At 42.5% G+C, this 26,809-nt stretch overlaps 1 protein-coding gene across 2 annotated transcripts in view; it reads left to right on the forward strand.

Annotated features, from left to right (window-relative positions):
• The window catches only part of LOC118774275 (contactin-5-like), a 188,198-nt gene that overhangs the window by 135,079 nt on the left and 26,310 nt on the right, over positions 1 to 26,809 (forward strand). For both annotated transcript variants that reach the window (XM_036523499.1, XM_036523500.1), the window contains exons 7-12: positions 716 to 919; positions 7,393 to 7,495; positions 12,601 to 12,782; positions 16,455 to 16,591; positions 17,554 to 17,683; positions 20,193 to 20,337. In XM_036523499.1, the coding sequence (XP_036379392.1) occupies positions 716 to 919; positions 7,393 to 7,495; positions 12,601 to 12,782; positions 16,455 to 16,591; positions 17,554 to 17,683; positions 20,193 to 20,337 (901 nt within the window). The remainder of the gene's footprint in view (positions 1 to 715; positions 920 to 7,392; positions 7,496 to 12,600; positions 12,783 to 16,454; positions 16,592 to 17,553; positions 17,684 to 20,192; positions 20,338 to 26,809) is intronic.

Raw genomic sequence — 26,809 nt, forward strand, 5'->3', positions numbered from 1 at the left:
AGCAAACACATCTTTGCGGTTGACATGATTGGTTGGTTGGACCCCATTTGCCCTCGCTCTGTGTGCCTCTGCCGAATGGTCCAACTACAAAAAGAGAGAGCCGTTAGTAAATAATTGTGGCAAGCTAGTGTTGTGTTCCGATTTAGAATCTCAAGAGTCTGTCCACGTCAATTGTGTTCTTTCTTGTCAAGTCAAGAGATGCAGGTCTGTGACAGTACAGTCCTCCTGTTGAATATGATGTACACATGCAGGCTTTGCTCCATCGCTCAACCAGTCCAAAACTCCTTACGTGCTCGGCAGGCTGTCTGCAAGACTGTTGTTTTGTAACTTTTACTTGCAATGTTCACAAGTCATTCCTGTAAGGATTTTTTTACACTTGATGTTATATCAGTATATTTCCTGTTGTCAGTGTAAAATAGCTGTTTCCTGATGTGCGAAAACTTTGATTAGCTTCGCTGTTATTTGTTACTAGCGATCCCAAATGTCTATTTTTTGAAAGGTAACACTAAAGGTAATCTCTGAAGTTGCTGAAAAAACCTTAAAAAAAATAGTATTTTGTTCTTTCATTTTTTTCCTTCTGTGCATTTTCTGTACTATCAACTGGTTATGTACCAAACATTTAATCATGTTACCATAGTCTCATCCATCCTCATTGTTCATCTACTTTTGGACTGAGACACCATATCCTCACTGCTGGTTTATCATGTTCCTCCAGAAATCACCTACAGCTGGGTATTCAACGAGTTCCCCTCGTTTGTGGCAGAGGACAGCAGACGCTTCATCTCGCAGGAGACGGGAAACCTCTACATCTCCAAGGTCCAGCCCTCGGATGTCGGCAGCTACATCTGTCTGGTGAAGAACACGGTGACCAACGCCCGGGTTCTGAGCCCGCCGACACCGCTGACGCTGAAAACAGATGGTGAGGCCGAACTGTTCAGCTCCCGCATGACAAAAGTACACTGTAGCTTCCAGGTGATTTTTTTTTTTTTTGCTTTGGCCAAAATGTTTCTGGAGTGGGCTCCATGGTTAGAGAGCACCCAGGGTTCAGTGTTGTTTAACGCAAGTGTGCATGGGGGAGTGGGAATGGCCACACACTGCGGTCACTCAGTCACCTCTGATTTTGTTCCCTTTCTAAGAGGATGTAGTGCTCCTAACCAGCCCAGAGTCAGATACTGCCACACTGCAAAGCTTTTGAAGCCACACTTCTGCTTCACATTCTCACTACTATGCCTGCCAGCTTATCAAATTGTAGGCAATTCATACAAAATAAATAAAAGTTAATGGCTTGTGGCACACTTTTTCCAGGTCCCGTCTATTTTTTTTTTTTTTTTTTTTTTATGAAGTGAGAACAGGAAAAAGCTTGTGATCTCCAGCATTTGGGGAACTGGGACTAAAGTCCCAGAATGCAACGGTTCTCTGTGTTTGTGATGCTCCAGCAGGTTACCTGTAAAAAAAAATCCTAATTACTTCCTCATTCAAGTGCTGTTAACAAGCAAGCCTGCCCCTAGTGGGTTGTATTTTATGTGCCCTGGTATGTTAACAGTTCAATAGATTCTCACTGGATGGGAGGGTAGTTTTCCGCTTACAATAAGGTTGAGAGGGTTGACGGGGAGAGAGGAAGCATAATAAATTGCAAACATTCCAGCTAAATAGATGCTGAGATCTGTATCATGAGCTCATGAGTGTTTTTCTTCATGCCACAATGTGCTGTGTTGAAATGGCCTTCAGGGAAATCATTTTCTGGCATAAAATTAACCGAATCAATGGTCCCTACTCTAAATGGGATTTTGCATTTATCATATCCTCTCTGCCTTGGGGTGTGGCTGGTGTATGGTGGAGTGCCGTATTTAGGATTCACGTGTAGCCCTCATGTTGGGATTGTCCCACATGACTACACAGAAAAAGTCCATCACCTTATTTTACAGATGCTTATCAGTGTTAATGCTCTGAGGACTTTTACAGAGAATTCCCGGCGTACCTGTGACAGCTCACACAATCCCCGCCGGCTCGTTACCTTTAAAGTCCCTGCACTGGGAATTGCATCAGCGTTCTTCCTCACCGGAACAATGTTCTCCCAGCATGCCTCTCTGCTCCCTTTCATTTGCATAACCTCTGTAACCAGTAAGCCTCAAAAACTGTAAGAAGCACTCCTCGGAGGCTTAGACTTTGTGAGCGGCATTATTGTACTGGATTGCAGCAGGCCTGTAATTAGAAGGCTCTGCCAGCGTATCACCAGGCCCCACCCCAGCCTGTAAACTGAACAATGCGAGGTTGGGAACTGATAGCATAGACGCTGAATGGGTGCAGAGCCTGTCAATACATGTTGGAAGCAGGATATTTCTGTGTACAGGATGGCAGAGGCTTTCACTTGTAAAAGGGTATTATAGGTGGGAACGTGTTGGGGACTTAGCCTGGCATTATCTGAAGTTCTGCGCAATTACATTGAGCTGAAACACAATTTTGTCAAAGCCGTCCCAGGCTTTGACCCCCCTCCCCTCACCCTAGAGAGAATCAAACTCCTGGTACCTTTAGCAGGGAAGTCTCACTGGCATATTTATGAGAACAGATTTTGAACATGGGTGAAAAAGAGCTGAAAGTGACATTGGCGTCTACAGCTTCAGAGGCATTCTAATCACAACGAGGATCCCATGCCATATGGAGGGTTACACGCCCAATCAGATTGCTGGAACATACATCACAGTGACTGTTAAATAATACTTCTAAAAAAAAAAAAGAAAAGCAGAAAAAAAAAACAGAAAAGCTTCGTCGGTCGAGGTCGCCCGTCGACACACGACACCTTGGTCCCACCGCAGCCCAGACTCAATTAGCTAAACCTGCCTGAGTCCATCTGCACAGCTCAGAGCAGGCCATGCATCTTCCATCCAGCCCCTACCGGAGAGGCTGAGACGCACATCACTTTGGAAAACACTGCCAGGCCAAGATGAATTGCATGTGACAGACCCGCTGTATTGGGGATTATATATTTTAAGAGCCATCGTTTCACAGAAGAGTTGGTAAAAGAGTGCTGAACAGCTGAATCCCCTCACCCCCCTTTGGCAGCCTGGACTCAGCACTAGGTGACTTCTGTCCTTGGTGAGTTACAGGCCGGTCCCCAGTCCTGAAGATTGCCGCAGGGCAGTTGCCAGTGATATCCTCTTTAAAATGAACCCGTTGGAGTTTGCAGCATTATAATTACTTTCAAATCAAGGTCACGAGTTTGCAGTGTGGCAAGACAGGCAAACTGGTATCAGTTACAGTCAGTGATAGAGTCAGCATTACAAAATGCATATTTTGTAATGTGCTATGCATTGACACTATTTTTCATGTTTATTTGCTAAATCAAGCAATCAATAAATTTCACATAATATAGTGCTCTTAAGAAACAATTTACCCCAGAGTACTTAAAAAGGGCAACATTACATAAAAGACAATATGATCAATGAAAAAATCACATCCCAATCAATAGTGATTTTGGCAAAAGCCATGTATACTAGACTACAAATCAGTACAGCTACTTTGATGATTTGTGCAAAGTTGAGTCTTTCTTACTGCATTTGCTTTGGAACAATGATCCCGAGTCCTGCCATTCCTACGCAGTCAGAGCTTTGGCATGGACACATTAAAAGGCAACCTTTGACAGCATCGCACCATTGGGCTGCCAATATAAAATTTGTTGCTGCTAGCTTTAGCCATTAGTAATCTGATGTGAAAACCAACCGTGGAATTATGGGTATTTTCTCCAGCATTAGGCTATAAAAGCTTTGAAAAACTGATGGTTTCCTGCATTCACTGCCTTAGTTGAGCTACGGAGTCTGAATGCTTAAAACAAATAATTACGGGTAAAAGTGTTCATACACAGACGCATTAGAGCTGGTGATAAATGCCCTGTGGTAAATATGTGAATAATTGCAAGACTAGTATATAATTGAGTTTTATCCAACCCAGCAAAGCATGATGCAGTTTTCATCCATTTTGACATGTGTGCTTCACAGTTTCATATTTAGCTAAAATATGTAGCTTTATGTTGATACACAGCAATATATTGCAGACACATTTGAACATAATAGTTCCCTTGGAGCCATTTATGTATAAATCAGTTATACTCACCCAGAGAGGATGAGATTGAAACTGAGGATTGGTTGATACCTCTCCCTTTCTTTGGCAAACACCCTTATCTAGGGCAAACTAGAGAGAAAGGGTTTTGTCAAAAGCCATTACCAGACATGTGCAAAAAGGGAAATAATATTGTTAGGTTTATAAAGTAATAATGCAATAACCAATAGCTAGTAGAAGTATGATTATAATGGGAAGTATGACCTTGTAGAACTACGATTAGAAAGCTATTAGAATGTTACAAGTGCAACATAACAGCAGTTCTCTTGGACTAACAGGAGTTAGTAGAAGTTACAAATGGAACCAACAGAACTTACATGTTATAATGCAAATTTTGCCCCATATAAATCAGTTTTTGTTTGTTTGTTTTTAACTAATGTGTGATTCCAGAGAGTATACAGTAATGTATTAGTGTAAGGCAATCACACTTTATGACTTTTTTTTTTTTAATAAACAAACAAACTGGGCCTCTCACCTGCAGGTGCTGTGTCACTCAGTGCACATATGGTGGAAGAATGGGATGTGTCAGTTTCAAAGTGGCACACCTGTTCATCACAGCCTTACAGGTCAGCAATCTGTGTATATCGCGTTTCAGACAGGATCAGCAAGCACGCCACATGATTTCCTAATGATTTATTTCACCTTGGGTGAATGTTTTATTGTAATCTCTAATTACCTGACCTTAATTTTTTTCATGGATTATAATAATAATTATTATTATTACTGTTTGTTAAATTAGCTGTAAAAAAACATTTAATATGGTGTGATGGTTAGGGGACTGGAAAAACAGAAAGCTGCTGGTATCAATGGACACAAAGCTCCAGTTTTACTACTTAAATCATCTGTTAAGAAAAGGTCTGTTCTCAGACATTATTTTAGCAAGTCACTGATGACCATGCCCCCAAAGTGTCCAAATGCTCAAATGCTGGATCTTCTAGCATCTGAAATTATAATCTTGTGGTTGAAGCTGTGTTACATTTCCACACAGTTGACTCTACATGGTCAATTACTTACTCTACTCTAAATTATGCATTTTGTTCTGATTTCAGACATTACACTCCTAGGTCCCGTGGTGTAACAGCATACTGCAGGCACAGACATTCCCAAAGGCAAGATACATGTGTATGACAAGCCCCAGTCTTTAAAACACTTGGGAAAATGGCTCAGTAGATGATATTAATTTAACTTCAGATGTGCAGTCATGCAAAATTCACAGCATAATTTCCCATTTAAAAAGACCGATACTAATCGTTACTGCTATGCCACAGTAATAATTATGTAGATAGCCTTAAATTCTGCATTTGCCTGAGGGGCACTGAGCCTGCCCTGAACTGGAGGTTTTTATTTTTTTTTTTATTTTATGTGCTGTTGCTTACTCTCACCATACCATCTGATTGAATGCCTTTATAGCAGCTGAGTCCTGATTGGTCCATGGAATAAGGCTGTCTTTTCCTCTAGAGAGCAGCTAATATATAATATTGCAATATTACACAGAAGTGAAACCCTCAGCCATGATGTTTTAAATACATTACAGCAGAGGGGCATGTGGAAAGGTGAGGAGTGGAAGATGGAAGGGGGGTTCTGGGATGCGGGATTAGGGGGTTAATAGACTGACGGTGTCATTGCTAAAATGAGTAATTGAGTAAAATGAGGGGTGATATGTTCCTCTAAGATATGGTTTGGTGAGAAGGTTGTCAGCAGGGGGGCTACATTATATTGTGTCAACTGTGCACCAAAGCCATATTCAGTGATCCATACTGATCAGATGTCCCCTTAGTTTGGGGTAGTGGTGAAATTAAAAGAAAATGAATGAATGATAATCATTATACATATGCAATGGAGATAGCACCGTGTGAACTGCTGGGGACATGTCCTCTAACTAAGACCTGCAGAAACACGTCAGTGACATTAGGCTTTTATTCTGGCAATGACCTGTGTTCGATAAGTATGTGCTATGCCAGGTCTTCATTTAAGAAGAAAAAAAAAACTACCTCATTCAGTACGTTTCCTGTAATGTAATTATCAGCTCAATCATGAAATTAGCAAGCATGTCAGCTGGAAAGGTAGCAAGGATATCACGATGGTCATTAGGACCAGATAACCCCACAGCCCCTCAGCACCAGCATGGCTGTAAGTACCCCCTGCTGCAGAGCTGTGAATTAGGACAATGTCCAGCATATTGCCCCAGAAAAGGGGCACGTCTGCTGCCAGGCCATCTGTCTGCAGGTAAATATGACAACAGGAGAGCATTGTGGTTTGTAATGGCCTGAAATGATTTCATCAGAAGATGGTGGTTGTGTGATGCACTAGTAGTGACCTAAGTTGCTTCAGCAATAGTAATATCTAGCTGCATAATGGGAAAATATGCTGAATGAGAGTTGTCTTGCACACGGAAGATGACAGATATAAAAGGTACAGATTTTTTGGTGGAATACATTGGTTCATAATTACTCTGACAACTGTTGTTGCTAATTTCATTAGTTTTGCCACTCAAACCACCTGGCATCTCCAAGATGATCTCCTAGACAGAGTTACTTCCCTATTTCTGCAATGCATCCCTATGCATTGCTTTTTGGTACTTTGAAAGGACAACTCTGGATTTGTTTTGTTGTTTTTTTTTTTTGACATTTGATTTTTTTGTCTAAATGAAAACACACATCATATCAAAACTGCCCGGGTTCTGACAAAGTTGATTTCCCTCCAACTGTTGCGGGCGGCTGCTCTTGCTCGTTATTAAAGAGCCAGGTGTTGCGCAGAGCCAGTGGGAGGACCAAGCGGCGGCGCAAGCGGGCCCGGATGCAGAGGGCGTGAGTAATGCGTGCTCCCATTAACGGCGTTATTTACCGAGACGCAGCTGCAGGGAGAGCTCGGCCTGCCTCTCGCTCCCTCGCCTCTTCACACCATCGCTCTCTCAGCGTGGAGGATCGCCCTCCAGAGCTCCGCCCGCTTTGGCGTCGCACCTCGTTGGCTCATGACCAAAAGCTGGTGCTCAGGAGGGTGGAAGTGCAATGGCTGCGCTCTCTGCCCAGCAGACTAACTGTGAGCTGCCTTCAGATTCTCAAATCAAATATCTCATCTGCGTAAATGTGTCGTACAGACAAGATTATTTCCTGTTGCGGGAACTGCAGTGCTGCGGGCTGTGCGTGTACGATCGTTCTGTCTTTGCGAGACGACCTGTTGTTTGATCCGCCTCAATGGGATGTATGTGCACAGCTGTAAGGGCAAGAGGTATTGCTCTTGTTGCAAATTCACATTGGTAATTTCTGTTCTAATTTTCAGGAGTAATGGGAGAATATGAGCCCAAGATTGAGGTGCACTTCCCCCTCATGGTGACTGCTGCCAAAGGAGTGACAGTGAGGTTGGAGTGCTTCGCTTTGGGAAAGTAAGTACTGCACTCAGGGGATCACACCTTTCTTGGCCAACAGCAAGTATGGCAAAGGAAGAGTGGCCATAAAGACAGTGGCAACCTTTTACCATTTAATAACAGACACATGTTCACATGTCCTCAACATTGAGCCCATTATCTTCTTCAATTTGTTTCCCTTTTTCTCAGAGAGAGTGAAGGAATTATATTATCCGATATTAATTTCTACTGTTCTCTTATAAACGAACACACAAAGGCATGGAACAGTGTATCGACCTTGCCAGCAAGCGCTTACTTTTAAGGATGGAAGGAGAAGAAAAGAAGTGATTTAGCCCTCGGGAACAGTGCATTCTGATAATAGCAGTGTAGATACGGAGGATGTAACATGCCAGGGTTTGTGGGTTGCCTTTTATCTCTGCTGTGTTCCCAAGATCTTCTGCTGGTTTCGTGAAAAATCAACTGCCTCATGTTGGCCGCAGGGGGATTTAAAAAAGAACGGTTCGCATCGACATGATTACATCACAGACCAACACATACACTTAAAAGTCGCTTTTCATGGCAGCTCTAGACCGGTGTTTCTTTTGACAGTGGATGTAACTTTTCATCTGTTGTATATCCTTCCTCTTATGTGTATATATAACTTAAAAATATCCACAATATCCACTGCTCATGAATGCATCCATCATTGTTTCCATCATTGAAGTAGATTTGCCACTGTGGAGCTGCCTGTAGTTCTGTCTGGTCCCAAGGTTGCCAGGTTTTTTTAGTAAAACAGACCTTGCACGGGTTTACATTCTTTCCTATGCATTACACTACATTATTGCCATTTAGTGGACATTCTTATCCAAAGCGACGTACATAGGTTACAATCTTATACATTTATACAACTGGATATTTATTGAGGCAATTCTAGATTAAGTACCTTGCCCAAGGGTACAGCAACAGTGCCCCAGCGGTAAATAAAACCAGCACCGTTTTGGTTACGAGCCTTGGCCCTTACGACTATGCTACACTGCCATCCCCCTATGCAGCTGAAGGATCGCCACATTTGAAATGAATACATCTGTTCTACCTGACTTATATAATATAATATTTCCCTACCCCTTATCCATGAACATACCAGCAGTGGTATTGATATACAAACTAATCATGTATAACCATAGATACTTATATTATACAGTTAATGAAGTTAACAGTTAATGATGAGATTATGTCATTTATAGTCATTGCTTTCACTGCAGCAGTCTTCAGATATAGTTTTGTCAACAAACAATTTTGAAAGCATGGTATTGTAATATACGGCATTTGTACCCTTGGGCCCTGTAAACCTGTTTAGCTTCAGCAAATATCCAACTGTGTAAATGGAAAAAATGTAAGCCACAGTATGTGAGTTGCTTTGTGCCAGATAAATAATTAATAGATTACCTAAACCTGTTCATGTACCTACCTTATCTAGATTCAACCACTGTGTGAATTGTTTGCATTACAAAGTATCAGGAGGTAAATGTATAGTGTACACCTGGAAATTAATTGAGGTAAAAGACCATGTTTGCTGAAGATAATCAATGTCAGTCCTGTCATCTTCATATGTTAAAAAAACAGCTGAGAGGATAATATTGGTGTGTGTCAGTTTATAGCAGCTACCATACCCTAACCCCAACCCTAACCCTAACCCTAACCCCCCCCCCCCCCTCCCCCAAAAGCTCCATGCCAGCAGTATACCAGCCCACTCAAAATGCAAACCCCAGCCAAAACCAGACCTTGGTCACATGACAGCAGCATGATCTCTGGACGCAGGGTCCCCTCAGTCAGTTTCATCAGTTCTTGTGCTTCAAGAGTAAAATAACAGATGCTGTACAGAAGAGCACATAAATATTTTTTGACGAATTACCTTTAAAATTTCCAATCATGCTGAAATATCTAATTTTTCGTTGTTAAAAGAAATATTATAAGTTATGTGATGTCATGGTGCTGTTATAGCCCAATTTTATATTGTGAGATCTTAGTTTAATTAATATTGTATGAATTATTCAAAACTGCATTCTACCTTAAGTGCAAATGGGTTTGAATTTTAAGTAATTTCTTATGGTTTACAGTGCTCTCAAAAGGGGGTGCATTGTTTGGGGAGGGCTGTCTACAATTAGTGGCACTCCTATGGCTAATGAGTGATTACTTAAACATATCGACATTTAACTGACTGTGCCATCCCTCCACAGTTTAATTAAACTTAACATGGTAGCACTGAACACTCTCCAAACACACTAATCACCTTAGACCCCCCCCCCCCCCCCCACACACACACACACACACACACACAAACACACACACGCACCTCTCTCTCTCGCTCTCTCTCTCTCTGTCTCTCTCTCTCTCTCTTTCCCATTCTCTCTATTTCTCCAGACATACTCTTGCCCTGAGAGCAGAGAGGGTGGTAATGGCTGTTATTCCAATGTGGTCTCCCCCTTTTACCTGCAAATTAATGATTTATTAATGCCCCTTATTAGTAAATGTCAGTGCTTGTAAGACCCGAGAGTGAAGCTTGAATGGGTTTCATTCTCTGCCTGTCGATCAATGTGAATGAATCAGGAGAGACAGACAGCTCATTGTGCAAGCCAAAAGGCTGAGACCCACACTTTCCTCTCAGATTGCAAGAATCGCTGTTCGTGATTGAAGAAGCTGACATTTGTCCTTCAATTTCATAAGGAGGCCCATGCGGTGCCTCATGCCGGTCTTTTCTTATGAGATGCTGGAAAGGGCAAACGCTCTTGTTTAAAAGCTGTGAAATCAAGCACACCTTACCAAGCGCATAAAAAATGAGCATGCGTATGATTAATGGATTTCAACTCGGATAAGCCCCAGATAACCTTCATCGTCTTTAATTTTCTGCGCTCTTGGTATGGTTATATTGATTTCTGAGGTGCACCAGCATGTCCAAGCATGCCCATAATTCCACATTGCCATGCAATAGTCATCTTTATTTGTCAACATATGTTGTGAAATTTTTTTCTGTTTTTAAAAGTTTGTGTCAGCATGGCGCTGCTAACTGATTGTAGTAATTGACATTATTTGCAGGGGATAAAAACTGCTGAAGTTTTGATGGTTGCCCATCAATCATTCACAACGTGCTTTGTGCACCACAGTACCAGGTCCTTTGGACCACTATCCAGTGCCAGTGTTTGTTAAATCCACTGCCTGCAGATAAGGGAAGAATAAAGCCATAAAATATAAAAATATCATACTATATAGGTGTGTTTTCATGATGAAATGGAGAAGGAGTAATGTTCAGACACATTTTGGATTATGAACTGTTCTGGTGGCTCAGTGGTTTTATATTATGTCATATGCATGTACTTCTGTTCTGAACATACTCATTTGTAGATTCAGTTTATAGACAAAAAGGGGGCAACATGACATAATCATTGACCTAACATTGATTTGACTGACCTGAAAATTAACTTTTAACATATAAAATAAGAACATAGTGACATATTTTATGTCACTATGTTTTTATTTTATTCTTTATGTCACTGTAAAAACTGTATTCAGCAAACATATTTGCCCATTCTTTTCATAAAATGAAGATACAAATCAGGTTAAATTATACTTGTGGTTACTTAGAGTGCTGTTTCATGGTAGGAGCATGAGGAGGATTTAAATGCTTATTGTAGAACAAGGAAAAATAATGATTTTGGAAATTTCTTTTGTGCAAATAATCTCGGCGGTGGGATTGCAGGTTTACAGAGGAAGAGTGGGTTGACTTGCAGACTACAAACTGCAGGACATTGCTTGATTGGCTGCAGAATCAAACCCTCTGGCCGGGCAGCCCTGTATAATTGGAAAGCAATAAATTTACAACTTGGAAAATTCAGTGTGTATTTTCAGAGCTTAAAATGTTGTCCTACAAGCTTGTGACATTTCAGGCATTTACAGCCAACTCTGTGTGAAGTAATGGATGTTCTTTTAAAAGAAAGAATTGAAAATAGTTTTTTTAGGATGTGTAACATTTTACAGTGTACATTTTTTTAAGACATTAATAACTATGATGTTAAATCACCCCTTTATCCCAACACTGCTCAGAAGTTATACTGTAGTTGCATTATCATATTTATCCTTAAAAGTGGTACAGAATATGTGATTTGAATCACATTTGCATTAAAGTACTGCATCATGGGAGAGTGAAAGCTTGTGAAGTAGAAGAGGCATGTACTGAGGAAGAGATTTTACAGGATGATTGACATCTGTAACGCTGGTCGAGCTGGTGATTCTTTCCTTCTTCATCAAGGACATTTTCTAGTGGGGTTTGCTCTGTCAGAGCCTTTTCTTTCAAAAATAATTTGTTTAAAATTCAAGAATAAGAGTGTATATCTAAAATTAGATATACTCCAATATACTTCATACATTATTAAAATTGACATAACATTGTAAAACATGGTAGTGATTAAGAAGTCATGTATACACGCACACACACATTTTTGTGTTTGATTTTGATTTCATTAGGTACCATATATTGAAATTTTTTCGTAAGGATTGGAAGCATCTTCACAGGAGGCCTGTATCTACTTGTACTCTGCGCAGAATTACATTAGCATATTTTTCTCAAACAAAGGATAAACGTCAAGGTACAAAAACACCTATTACAAGAGACATGAATGGCCAATTCCTCCACGCTTTGCTTGTTATGAATATAGACACTAAATATGTAACAGTGCACGTTGAAACCATCACTGGCAAGCACGTCATGCTGTCTGGCGCAGTCGGGGGTCCCTCTTTGTTCCTGTGTGAGCAACACAAATCCTTAATCGTTACAATCCCAGAGCACCTGCTTCAGAACAAATGCTACAATTGTTTTGTTATCCTGTCAAGGTGACATTAAGAGTTGCCTGTATATGTGGGGAATACAGATGGACGACGGGTGCCTTCTGTGTCACAGTGGCTGCAGTTATTTCCCGCTCAGGGCAGGTGTGTGGAAGGAGACATCCTGGGATGTGTCTGTGCAGGGTGCTGGATTGAAGCATACAGTGTGACAGAACCACAGGAATAGGAGGAAGCAGGCGGGCCTCTCTGTCTATTGGGTCCTGCTGAACGGAGGGTGTGGTAACTCAAACTGCTCACTCACTCTGCAGTCCGGTGCCCACCATCACCTGGAGGAAGCTGAACGGCAACATACCGAAGAAGGCGCGGCTGCGGAAGTCACAGGCCGTACTGGAGATCCCCAACATCCAGCTGGAGGACTCGGGGACCTATGAATGCAAGGCCGAGAACCCCCGAGGGGGAAACGCCTTCCGCGGGCAGCTGCAGGTCTACAGTGAGTACACCGTCACTGCCACCAGACCCAAAGAGCACACACACACACACACACACACAGAGTTGTGGGCTATGTTCATACCAGTGACAGCCCCACCATTCCCGGTAATGGGATAAGCCCCTCAAAGCTTTTGTCATGGAAGGGTGGTCGCTGGTCAAGTGAGTGTTTGTTCAGTTGGAATTCCGTTGTGCTATTAAATGATCATCACTGTAGTGTGATGTTCCAAAGGGAAACATTGAAATGAGCTTAACTGTTGTTTTCCGGAGTTTTACCCTGACGTCAGCACACAGATTTGATTTCCTGCCGCACAAGGCCTATCTGCCGCCGTCCTCCCATGGAAACACACTGCGTCACTGATATGGATAATGCTTTAGATGACAATCTGACATGACACATTCCCTTGTGTGCTGCATTTATACATTTACTCAATTAGCTGTTTATTCTGTGAATAATTTATGTGTCCACTCGTTCATTATTCCTTTTATTTTAGGATCTAAGAAACGCTCTGGAAGCACTCTGCAGATTACGTGGCATGAGTTCTGCATATTACAGGATATAGGCAATGACAAGTCCTAAAAATTCTCAGTTGCACTAGAGTCAAGTTTAATTATCTGTGTGTTGTACGGGTGTGTGTGTGTGTGTGTGTGTGTTTGTGTCTGTGTGTTTGGGGTGGGGTAGGTAGGGGCACAGGAAATGAAGGGAAAATTCGTCTTCCCAGATAATTTAGGAAACTGTCTGCAGGGTTCTAACCAAACACCCAACTGTTTCTGTACTGCACAGTGTTCTTTGGCCAGCAGGGATAGCCACGGGCTTCTCACTTTGTTCAGCCAAGATTTATTTCAGCCTGTTTCTGCCTCCACTGCTGATCTCATTTTGCTATTCTAGGCTGTCCAACCCCCCATCCGAATCTTCGGCCTTGTCTGTTCTTATCTTTGAGATTATGTCACTAAGTTGGATGAAGTATGCTTCCTGTCGCGAAATGTGGAATATTGCCTGGGTTTAAGACAAATGTTATGTTTCCTTGTCTTTATTAAGTCTTGGCTTTGGCAACTGGAGCATGGTCAGAAAGCATCATGGATCACCAGAATTGTTTCTGCTGAATAGGAAATTGTATGAGAGGGAAAAAAGGCTTGATATATATCTTTACTGTTGCCATATTTCATTTCTGTTTGTTGCCCTTTTTTCTTGAACTGTTGACAACAGCAAGTGTATACACTGAAGCTTTTCAGGAGGTGCTGCAACACATTTCACATTCAATTTCTGAATAGTTTCTTACATGTGTCAATGGAACACAGTTTGCAGCACATTTTCCTCATCTCAGAAGATTTGTGTGTATATTGTAAAACCCTAAGCAATATAGAAACACATTAAAAGAATTATATAACATTGCTTAGTTTTACTTTCCGAACTCTGTAGGTCCAGCTTATGTGAGTGGTGCCTTAAGTGCGGAGTCATTTCTCCCCTTTCAGCCATTGTATCAGATACATAGCTGATTAGCCTAGGGGCCAATTGCTACATCTTCCCATCTGTGCCTTTGGATTAGTGAGAAGTATTACTTCAGTAGCTCACAGGATAGCGTTATCTATTGTAATTTGATTGTTTTATCACCATTATTTAAAAAAAAAAAATCATGTAACAGTGGGACATAGCTCCCCTGTGTAGATCAGCAGCCAGATCTCCATGGTGCAGGTTCTGAAGCGGATTTCTGTTCTACGAGGATGAGTTGCACTGATTTTCCCAGTGTGGAATCTACTCCTTTGTGGGAACTGGGAGCCCCTGTGAAAGTAGGGTACGGCGCATGTATATGCAGTTACTGCCCTGACAGCTCTGGATCTGAAAGAATGGGGCACAGAGAGGGCGTGGCAGGAGTGTGAAGCAGCACTTAGGGAACCAGACTAGGACTAGCAGGACTCCAAGCAGGGGGCTTATGCAGGGTGCTTCATCTGAGTGGTTCAGCATAGTACCCAGCTGTAAAAAATGGATAATATGTACAATGCAAGCTGTGCAAATGGTCCTGGATAAGGGCCCCTGCTAGGTAAATAAATAACGATAATGGTAATGATAGAGGAGAGCTCTGACAGGCTGTGAGTGGGGCTCAGTGTGCCCCCCCCAGCCATAATGCCCCTTTCACATGGCACACTTGCTGTTTGATTGGATGAGTGCGGGAGAGAAATAGCTCCTAATGATGAGGGTTCAAGGCCTGGGGTGATCGACACAAACAGGTCCTCCTGCATGCGGGCAGACTGGGCGTGGCTGGGGAGCATGGTGGCATTGGGGGCTGGGGTGGTCACGTGCATTGGGCAGAGGGCCAAGCACGCCTGTCACTCTGTGACTTTGGATGGCAGCGGCAGCTCAAGGAGGCTCTGCCTTTGCTCAGGGTTTCTGTCATTGCTGTCTGTTCAGTTGCACCACAGCCTGTTGGGTGATAAAAAGCAGAGTGATGCACATGGGTTCGTGCATAAATCTGAAGCCGCCTCTCTGTCTCGTTAGTTGATTTCCTTGACTGGTGCCTTTTGGCGTTTTCTTCAGTGTGCTCTTTATTTTTTATGGCCATGCTGTTCCCATAAAACTTTGTATGTAAAACCATTCTGAGTTTGATTTATTTCTGCTCGGGAGAACTTAAACACTTTGCAAAGCTGTTTTGTGTTTCATGAAATGTTATTTGTCACTTGTTTGCATTACGCCTACTCTAAATTGTTTTGTCTTTGACTTATGCATACTGGAAATAAGGAAAACACATCAGAGAGGGTTTAAATCTTTTTGTGAGGGCTTGTTTTCTTGTATACCCCTTCCCAGAATAGAATACTGCATCTGTAGTGAGAGCTTTGCCCATCTCTTTCTCCTTCTGTTTCACTTTGAAAAGTTACCTGTGTGAATTGAGCTACAGGAGTGCAGGCAGAGCAGCCATCAGGGGTGAGCATAGGCTGTCAGGTCTGTAAAGTCTACAACATCTCACCCATTTTTCTTTTTTTTTTTAACTCAAGCCTGCCCCACAAACAACAGAAATTCCCACAGCCCACACTGATATTCACACAAACCCAGAAGAGGCAGTGAATCTTTTAACTGAGCCTGTATGAAAACTGAGTTAAATAACAGCTGGAGCTCCTGTATCTTTATTTGTTTCATTTGAATGTGTATTTCCTGTATGCTTTCTGTTTGCTTTTATGTTCTTCTTGAGTTAAGCAGGTTAATGTGTTTGATAAAGTCGTCTTCTGAAGATGCCATTTTAACGTGATGATTTCAACAATGGCAGATCAGCTTCCATAAGTATCCCTATAACAAGAAAAAGTCTATACAATGCTTTTAAACCAATGCAAAAGAAATGATTTCAAATCAGGCAATGAAATATTCACACTGACAGCTTTGTAGCCGGACTGTGCTTGATCTATGAAATGAATCAGATCAAAGCAATGACATCATTCCTGTGGGCTCTTACTGTTACCCAGTCTTTGGAAGCTGAAGAGTATGCAGGGTGTTGTGACTCAAGCAGAGATTTCTGCAGTATATTTATTTCCCATGTATAGCAGTTATTTTCTTTATTTTCAGATATTTTCTTACACAGTGTGGACAGTACATGTAATTCAAAAGCCACTGTGTGTGTGTGTGTGTGCGCGTGCATGTGGGTGCACATGTGGGTGTCACTGATGTCCCCTTCTCTCTGTCCTCTCTCAGCCTACCCTCAGTGGATCAGCATGATTAATGACACCCAGCTGGACAGTGGAGAGCAGCTACAGTGGGAGTGCAAGGCCACGGGGAAGCCGAGACCCACCTACCACTGGCTGCGCAATGGCGCCCCCGTCCTCCCACAGGTACGGGCAGACACCCACACCCCCTCTGCGCAGCTCTGCATATGCCTGCGCAGCTGGCCACATGCCATGCAGGGCAGGGGGAGAATTAACTCAGCAGGAGGCCTTCGGCAAATCTGATTGGCGCAGGGGGTTTTTCATCCTCTGGCGGAAACTAAAGCTAAGCTGTGCTATCTTGACTGATTTCAGCTGAGGGATATTGGAGGTCATTAATCTCCTTAGGAAACAAGGCCTTCGTGATGGCGTATGGGAATAAAGTACGTGGCTGTTTAAGTGTTTTCCTTCATGTTTTTCCTTTTGATAGCGAAGCACGCTGGTGTTATCAAAGCAGGATTCTAAAGAAAGTTTTGCATATCTGAAGGTGCAAGGGGAAACTCTTGTTTACTTCATTACTGCAAACTTATGAAAACGTCCTTACCAGTAACACTTTTGACAGAATACAAAGGGAAGTCAAGTGCAGGGCAGCATACTCTTATGCCAGCTATTTGCCAATAAAGTAAGCATGATGTTTTCAAACCATGTGGCTGTGTCTTTGGGAAACAAACATAAATAATGTTAACCTTATTTATAATATTATATTGCATACCTAATGTATAACTACAATTGATATGTTAATTTGAACCATGAGATTAGTGTTTGTGTAATTACACAGATTATCTGAATTGACTGAACCATTAATGTCATATCAACCTTTTTATAAGTCACAAAACCAACCATAACCTTTTATGCATGTTTGAATCATTGAATTATTATTGACTTATTTGAATTATTATTATTCATTTGAATTACTCCATATTTAGTGTAACCCAGGGTAAAATGAATGAGGAGTGTGTATTGAAACAGACCAGTATCCTGTGCTGCTCTTCAGCCTTAGTGTCACACAGTGTAGCTGCGGAGGATATGTCAGAGAGCTGTCCACGGTGCTGAACCCCGAGTGAATAAATCACGTCTCATTTTCTTTACAGAGCAGAGTGGAGATGGTGAATGGGGAGCTGTTCATCCGTGGCGTGAGGCTGGAGGATTCTGGCATGTACCAGTGCATAGCAGAGAACAAGTATGGGGCCATTTACTCCAGCGCAGAACTCAAGATTTTAGGTACCTTCTCTAAGATTCCCCCTTGCTGTCTTTTTTTTTTTTTTAAATATTGTTTCGTCTTGCCTGATTTTGACCACGGGGAATGGTCAGTTTACACCCCCAATCTGGATTTGTTAAGGATAACGCTTTCACAAACAGGGCTTAAAAAACAAGAGTTCAAAAAACTGGCTTTGACGCATTGTCCACAGGGGACTGCCAAACACAGTTGTCATGGAAAAGCCATAATCGGTGCTGTCACAGACAGAACATCACTCAGCGTTTAGTCCTAATTTGTCTCAAATCATCAAGTCATGTAGATTAAAAGCCTGGAGCTCTGCGGTTTTCAGAGTCTGTCCATGCATCAGAGGAGACGCTGGATATCACCGCAAGGCGTGTTTTGCCCTGTTTACTTTACCAATCATGTTATGGAAGAAAATCTCTAATAAGCATTTATACATTTGCCGTGGAGCAGAAGACATTTATATGGTAAGCTCTTAGCAGTACCATTAAGACAGGCACAATATAAGAGAATACATTTTAACATGCTAGAGAGAATAAAAGTTGAATTCATGTCATATGTTCCTCAAAGTTAAGATCTGTCCTTTGGCTCTTATCCTCTTGTGATCTAACTTCACAGTTGTGAACCTAACAGATATTCTGTGGATAATAACCAGGGTAAAATCAAGAAAAAGTCTGACACCCCTGCAGTGTTCACGCGGCACGGCGGCGGCGGTGTGAATCAGTTCACCCTGCGATGCTGCTGCAATTTCCTGAGGCCGTTGGAGCGCCGGAGCTGCCAGCTGTCGTCGCCGGCTGCAGAGCACGTTCCCCTCATTGAATCGCAGACAGATTTCTCCCGAGTGCCGTTTGACTTGAGTGATGAATTCCCGTGTAACCCCAGCCTCTAGGCAACAGACATTGGTGACCTCTGCCCTTTCGGAGGCACCTGAAGGCATGTATTGCTATGAACGATTACTCAGGCGAGTGCACCGTGCAGGCAGGTCTTGCCTTCCCCTGGCTCCTGACTCCTCCCTCACCCTGCTCCTCTGTTGGAGTAGTGAGGTCAGGGCCCCGGCTGTTCAGCGCTGCGCTCTTTTTAAATACAACACATCCAAACCCCAGGTTTGATTCATTTTTAATCAATACTGTGCTAATTCTGCATATATTAAAGGATCCTTCAGGAATCTGGAAATTTTGTGCTGTTCACTGAGTCCACTACATCAGCCAGCCCTCACAGTGTGGGGATCAGTGAACCTGCACAGTGCGGAGGCAAGAAAACAAGACATGTCCCTGAGATGATCACCATGCTCCTGTTCTTCTAAGGTTTCAGAAGGCGCTGTGCAATCCTGTGACACAGGAGCAATTCCCATGACTGCATCCGAGCGTTGTCTGCCAGCAATAGCCGTGATTGAAATGTCATCAGCCCGCCCAAATGATGTTAGGTTAACATCTCTCAGCGTTTGACTGACGTTTCCTGACAAAGCCTGGCGGTGGGCCGATGCCCCAGCACCCCTGTACCGTGGCGTGTGCAGCGGATTCTGCTCCGACTGGGAACAATATTTCACGCATGAACATCACAATCCGACCCATGTAGACCGGTCAGAAAAACACTGTCCCAGAAATGCTGTGAAGCATCATTCAGCGCCAGCTGTGTATTCTTACACAAGGAAAATGATGTACATGGCTCATCCTGGTCCTGTGAAGAATAATGTCCTTGGAAATGAACATAAAGTCAATCACAGTGCCAAGCCCCCCCCCCCCCTTTAAACAACATTTAATCATGGTAATAAAAGCTAAATAAATACCTTTGCGTAAAAGCGGTTGGATTCACCAAGGCATGCCAGAAAACAAATGGCAGTGTCTATTTGTTTAATTTTTTCTTTCCCAATCTTAATGAACCATTTCATTTCATTTAGCCTTTTGCACTTTGCAAGTCGGAGGAAAGAGAAGAAGTGCTCTGCAAACAGTGTTGTTTGGCTGTGTACTTTCCACTGAATGTGATTACTCTAATGCTCCATTACTCAGACAAGGCAATTGAAATTATATGGTATATGGACAAACTGTCTGGCCCTGTTTTAATTATCTGAAACTTTTGAACACAATGTGACCCATCCGATGACTCAGCCTGAGAAGAGCAGCTCTCTGCAGGGGCCCTGGTAACGATGTGTCTCTAATAACAACTAATTATCCACAAATGCCGTTCCAGGCGGACGACGGCATTATTTTCCCATTTGGGTTGGAAATTCTGTACTTACTGCGAACCATGTAAGCAAAACAATGCACCCAGTAATTAAAGCATCCTTTATCCGGATGCCCCGTGCCTTTGTGGATTCATCCATCTAAAGCATTTCCCTGCCCATTAAAACATTGTTAAGTAATGAGAAGCCTGTCAACCATCTTCACTCACCCCCCATCTGATTTAATTAAATGTTAAAGAAGCTGGCTAGTGATGTGTGTTTGCGTGGCTTCTTCGCAGGGCCAAAGCAGACGGATGTTGTAATAATGATGGCTTTGCCATTCTTTCGGACAGCATCGGCTCCCAGCTTTCAGTCCAGCCCGGTGAGGATCATCGCCACAGTGGGGAAGGATGTGTCACTGGAGTGCAGTCCCAGGGCGTCTCCCAAAGCCAACATCACCTGGAGGAAAGGGGACAGGAGGGTGCTGCCCAGCAGGAGGTAGGGTGAATTAGTTACTGCCTACACTGCCTTTCTAGTGCCTCATTCCAGCAAATATGACCAGCACAGTGTTTACATATTTCTGTAGTTATGACTGAAGAGATGTCATGCCATTGACGCCAACCTCGAGAAAGTGTGGTTGAGAACTTGCACAGTCTTTCATTTCTCCCCATTTGAGCACAGTACAGTCTAAGAGATGTTTGTAATGGTTGTGTGTCTGGATTATCTGGCTGTTTTTTGTCTCGTTGAACGTAAATGGATATGATTTTATGATGACTTTGTTGTATTCTACACAAAAGTAAACAGATGTGGAATTGTAAAGTGATCAGCATTATTTAAAAAGCATTACATTTCCCAACTCAAAGCAGTATAGCAAGTTGCTGGAAGTTCCATTATATATCTTCTGGGTCCTTTTTCAATATTTTTGTTAGTTTTTTTTCCCTCTCTCAAAAACTGAGAGTGATATCTCAGTGACTGGACTCAGATGGAATCAGACATCTGCTAAGAAGATGGCATTGGTTATCAATGATCTTAGATGTCTGACAGTTCTGGTCATGCTGTTTACGACTAAATATTCCATTTATTTGTTTTCTGTTTCCTTTGGGTGCTTTTCATCTTTGCTCCTTTCATTGCCTCTGCAGACCTGATTATTCTGAAAGCAGTCTTTCCTGCCATGCCAAGGGGGAACTGAATTTGACAGAAAGTATTTGCAGCCTATTCTACCACTGTGTGTGGTATAAAGAGACATTACTCCAGCTGGCCTCAAACCTCCTGAGTAAAGTCAGTTTACGTCAGGTTCAATCAAGTTGTATTGTCATACGTCCCATCTTCCAAGCTCCAGAGAGGACCACATAACATAATTCCTTAAAACAAATCAGAGTCTTACTGACCAAAATGGGTGTACAACACAAAAGATTCTGTCAGTTGATTGAATGAATCAGTCTCTATACATAAGGCATGCATTTAGTCAAATGTTAAAAAGGGTATCTACCCACAATGCAGTGCATCTTGGGGATACTGTGGGAGTGTGATAGTGCTGCAGTTCTCTGTGGAAGGACAGCTAAGATTACATTTTCCTGATTGCAACTGATATAAAAGTTTGTGTATCAGGAGAGTTTCTGAATTTTTCTCAGCTCCTTCACAATAATAAAATAACATTAAGCTATGGATTTTTTTTTTTGTGATTTTATCATAGCCCACGATACTTTGATCCAAAAAAGGTACCATGATAAGTGAGGTAGGAGGAAAAAAAATGTCAGCAGTTGGCAGCTGTTGATTTCATGCGTTAATAACTTTTGTAAAGATCTTGAAAGGAGCTAAGATACTGCTTTTGTACAAGTAAGTAACAGGATGATTGATTTTGTGCGTGATGTCTACATTTGTGAGGACCATTGGGGAAGCAAAGAATATACTCTTCTTTTTAAATTCGGTTGTCAAATTGTCATTTTCCATCTATCATGTTAATAGGAGTATACAAGTACAGTGTGACATTTGCACCATTTTACTTTGTCTGTGTATATTATAATCAGCTGCCTTTCTCTCAACTGAGGTCTTACCTCACTGTGGTCATTAAAAAGACCCTATAGAACTTATGGCAGTGTAGGTGGCTCCCAGTGCGGGCAAATTAAACTGCCAATCATGCTGTCTCAGTCTGGCCGTCTAATAATTCCTCACATTTAACTGGCTAAATAATTACCTGCCTCTCAGCTGCTGTGTGGTCAGGATTCTGGAGCAAAATGGCTGCTGTGTATCAGCACTCTGTTCAGCACTGATGTCCCTGTTTGCATGTGGTTAGCAGTGCACATGTAGTACCTTCCACTAAAATCTTGTAAATCACTCTGCATAACAGTGTCCGCTAAATGGCAAACATGTAAGTGTAATGTAAATGTGCATCACCCAGGTGCCACACGTTGGTGGTGGCTGATGTGTGTCAGAATATTTTACAAAATAGCTAAAAACTTGAATGTGATTGCTGTGGTCAGAGTAGTGTTCAGTCTACTCCAGGTCCCAGAGAGGGTTTGGCTGCCAATCACTGTCTGTGTGATGTGTAGCTCTTTGAACCCACCCACCTTCTGCCAATCAATGTCTACACAATGAGTATTAATGAGGAAACTAGTACTTCCCATTCAAGTGTTCTTTTCCAGACCTGCCACATATCACCTTATATTTCAAGGGTAGTTTATGTCCCTATATGTATAGTGAAGCAACATGCTTTTTTGATAATTCTAAAATTAAAATTCCTGTTTTAAATTGTTTTAATTGTCCAGTCGAACAATTTGCCATTCTGATGCAGCTGGATAATGGTGATACCTCTTTTAAAGTTCATTGTGTATAAAGGAGCAAGGGATTGTGTGTCTATGACAGAAAGTGTGTGTGTGTGTGTATGTGTGTGCATGCGTGCGCTTGCACATGTGCAAATGCCATTACCGAGGTATCTGGTGTGATTTCACACTTCACTTGCTCCTGAACAATCAGTCTCTCAGTGCTGAGCGCTCATCATTAGCCAGTTTATCTCTGTTAACACGCTAATGTAAATCTGAATGCTCATCACATATTGCTTCATCAAAAGCATAAAGAGAGCAAAAACAGACCCCACTGACTCTTTCTTTGCTCTTTTCCACTGGGGCCAGCACTCATTTCCTGTGTGTAAACGATGGCTCCCAGCTATGCAGGCCCGTGTCAAGCAGCACTCAGCCAAGGAGAGTAAACAAGTGGGCAGAGAGACTAAGCTGTGAAGATTATCCCAGTTCGACACACAGATTAAGACGAGCCAGCGCTGGATCAGATCCAGCTGCCACCCTCAAAATCCCGCTTAAAAAGGTTGTTATTTAGCGCCACTCACCATAAGCTGAGTAATGGACAAATTGAATCTAGACATTTTAATTTAATACCCTCCCATGCGCTAAGATATTACGGCAATATGGCGCATTAGTCACGTTTCCCATAATTCATTTAGGCGGCGGGTCTAATTTGAATCTGGAGAGGGACAAGTGTGAATTCCATTTCAGGCCAAAAATTCTACTGCAGTCCAAGTACACATGCTTCTTTTTTTTTTTTAGCTCTGTAATATTGATGTTCAGTGATGCAATCTACCATCATATTAAATCTACTATCAAAATCAAACTGCTGTTTAGATGAATTCCCTCAAATCTGTCATTTCACAAGTACAGTGAGAGACCAGCGCAGGGGAGGTGGTGACAGACTTTTCCGTCTGGAGGTGTGAGGATTGATTCCAATCGGTCACAGTCCAGGCTACCAGATAATGGCCAATCCATATGGCGTATGACACAGGAAGGAGAAAAAAAAACATAAAGGGAAAGATTGAAACACTTTCCAGGGCCTTCCCTGTATTCTCATCAAGACTGCAAGGAACTGAATTGGGGACCTCGGTTGCTCCGGGATGGAGACCGGGAAGGAAGCAAATGATCACTCCATTAGGTGAGACAGGGGGCTGTTTTTCCCGGGTAACAGCAGGGAAGGTGAGAGCTGGAGGTAGAGTCAGTACCTAATGAGGATTTATTGTCAACAGCTGTGAGAAGGTTCTTTTTTCTTCTTGCTTTGTCTCATTTAAGTTGATTTTGTTTGTCAGGGTTTCCTTGTCACAGCGTGTGTGGATCAGATTTGTTCTGCATCGGTGTGCCTCTCAAAGTGGTATTCAAGACGGCTGGTAAAAATAATAGAATGACAGCCTTACAGGGCTCGTCTAGAAAGATACAATAACAACAGGCAATACTGTAACAGGCAATGTGAATGTGATGCTGGCATATGCATCAGGCAGCCACTACAACATGACAGAAGCAGCTGCCGCTGTGTGGCAAGACTATGAATATAGTCAAAAACATATAGGAACATCCCATGGTGCTTAGTCGTGCTTGGTATTATGACCGCATTGTTTATTCAGAGGTAAGCTTTTCTGGGTTCAGTGAGAGAATTCCCACCAGGAACACTGCTGTTGAAGAACACGCATCTTGTCATTCCTCTAAGACTGAGGACATACAGCATGGCAGGTTGTCACAAAACGTTTGCACAATGTTGCAGCAATGCTTGGAAATAACTGCATGTCAGCTGGGTCAGCATAATAAAGAGGCTGTTGTTCGAGAGCACCCGTCCTCTTTCTAGTGCTGGGGGGCTGTGGCACCACGGTCCCAGAATCCCTGGCTGTAATCGATCTGGGAGCTGCTCTCTAAAAGTGGACACGCCGGGATTAAGCACAGGCTCTTTCTGCTGACTGGGTAGGGCACTGCAAGCGAGGCAATTTATTTAGGAAAAGAAGTGCTGGGGTCTCTGTTCTTAAAGTGTCATGGCTAAATGGTGGCACCTAAACCTCAAGAAAGGGGATACAAATCTGTCTCCAAATCAGCCTTTACCCACTGAGCCACATACAGGGCTTTAGGGGCATCACCAGAGGCCTTCTCAGCCAGTTCAGCAAATGTGAAATACACATGAAATACAACCATTTTAAAATCATAATATTCATTTAAGTCATAATATTCATGATAAATCCATAATCACAATATCCATTTCTGTATTCATCCTACTGCTGTGCAGCCCAGTTATGGCCGAGACCTCTGAAAAAGAGCTCATCATATACGGTCTGCTCACTGGTGCATTTACTGTAGCAGTTTGTCTTCTCCTGCTGGACATGTTTGTACAATCAGTTTCAAAGAAAACGCAAAGCTGCCTACTCCATCATTTATTAAGGGTGTCTGCAGCGCAGTCCAGATTATATTTTATATGTGTTTCGTAGGTATTGCACACTTAATGAAATGTCAGATATTTCATCCCCAGGCTTACAGTGGATGCTGATCTTGTCCAGGAACATATCTGAAAGGTAAAATGATGACAAATGAACTAGCTGCCTCTGATAGATTTCACAGTAAATGAGCAAATCTGAATTTGTCCCTTTTTTTGCTGTTTCTGTGTTAGTGAAAGGTTGAAATTTCTTTCTCCTTTCAATATGAGAGAGAGAGAAAGAGAATATGAGTAGAGCTCCTCTCCTCCCCTGTGAGCCTACCAGTCTACAGTGCGTGTTTGTGGACACTGGTGACACTTGGTTGTGCAAAAAGGTCACGTCCATGTCTCAGATGTGAGGCAGCTTTGCGTTCATTTTCTCCTGTGTGGATGAAATTGCAGGACTGCCCAGCTGCTGTGTGTGAAATGAAGTTCACTCCATACTGTCAAGTCATCATTTAATTAGGCTTCACTGCCATACCATCTTTGTCATGCCAATACAGGAAGTTCAATTGAACTGAAATTGAATTGTGTGTGTGTGTGTGTGTGTGTGTGTGTGTGTGCGTGTGCGTGTGCATGTGTGTGTGTCAGGGGGTCGGGGAGGGGGGGGGGGGGGGTGGACGAAGCAGAGAAGCAGGGAAGTCAGAGGATGATCTTGCTGCAGATGGCAGGTCTGACTCTAAAAAGACTGACTAATTGTAAATAATGATTAGACCTTTCACCTGCCTGTCCTTTGGATAGGTCTCAGATGGGAAATTGAATCTTGGAATGCTGATCATTCATTGACACTACAACACACTCACACCTGCAGTACAACGCTGAGGAGACAATCGACTTATAAACGTGAAATGACTGACCTTTCGTTTTCCAAGTTCCACTAAATGTTATGGTGGGCCATATGCTTTATTCAATATGCAGAGTAAATTGCTGCGGGTTCTGAAACACCTGTGTACGGAATTACAACAGTTACATCTTAAGAAAACAGTAGATTACACTAATTCAGTTCGTCACGTTATTATTGCAGCTGTTCGTCAGCATGTCCGCTGTGAGTTGTATTTTTCGACCTCTAGAGGGACCCAGCTTTGGATGTGCAGAGATTTTCAGACGGAAAATAAAGTAGCAGACCGGCGTAATAAATAGCTTTAATCTCCCCAAGCCTATTTCACTGTTTACAATGCAGTCTTAAAATCAGAAATATGTTGCTAAGCCAGCATTAGCAATGGAAATGGTGCTCTTCTTTGAGGCTCCAAATCTCTGGATGAGTGTTCAGTTGGGGTTGCAGAGGATTTTGGAATATATACTCATGCTATCATAAATGAAATTTTCCACAACGCCAACTGTTGCTTAGTTAGCCCGATCCTCCCTTGGCATAGCAGTAGTTATTACAGCTATGAATTTCACCCGCCCGCCTGGAGTGACTCTTACATTGCTAGGATTTCTTTATTATTATTGGACTCTGCCAAGCTGTTTCCAAGGAAGTGCTGTCTTATTTGGGGGGAGTTGGAATGGACGCTGAGGGTCTCACCTCTCTGTATCTGACACTGACTTCTGTGTGGAGTTAATGAAGGTCATTAAATAATGTGGATTGTAAATAATATTCACAGGTTTTGTTACCTGAAAGGAAACTATTAATCCTATTAGACTGAGAATACATGACAGCCACCACTGAAACCTTAAAGCTCCATGCCCTTAAAGAGAGGCAAGACAGATACAAGGCTTGCTCACATCACAGAACGTAAAG

The sequence above is a fragment of the Megalops cyprinoides genome, chromosome 3 (genome assembly GCF_013368585.1).
Source record: "Megalops cyprinoides isolate fMegCyp1 chromosome 3, fMegCyp1.pri, whole genome shotgun sequence".
NCBI classification, from domain to species: domain Eukaryota; kingdom Metazoa; phylum Chordata; class Actinopteri; order Elopiformes; family Megalopidae; genus Megalops; species Megalops cyprinoides.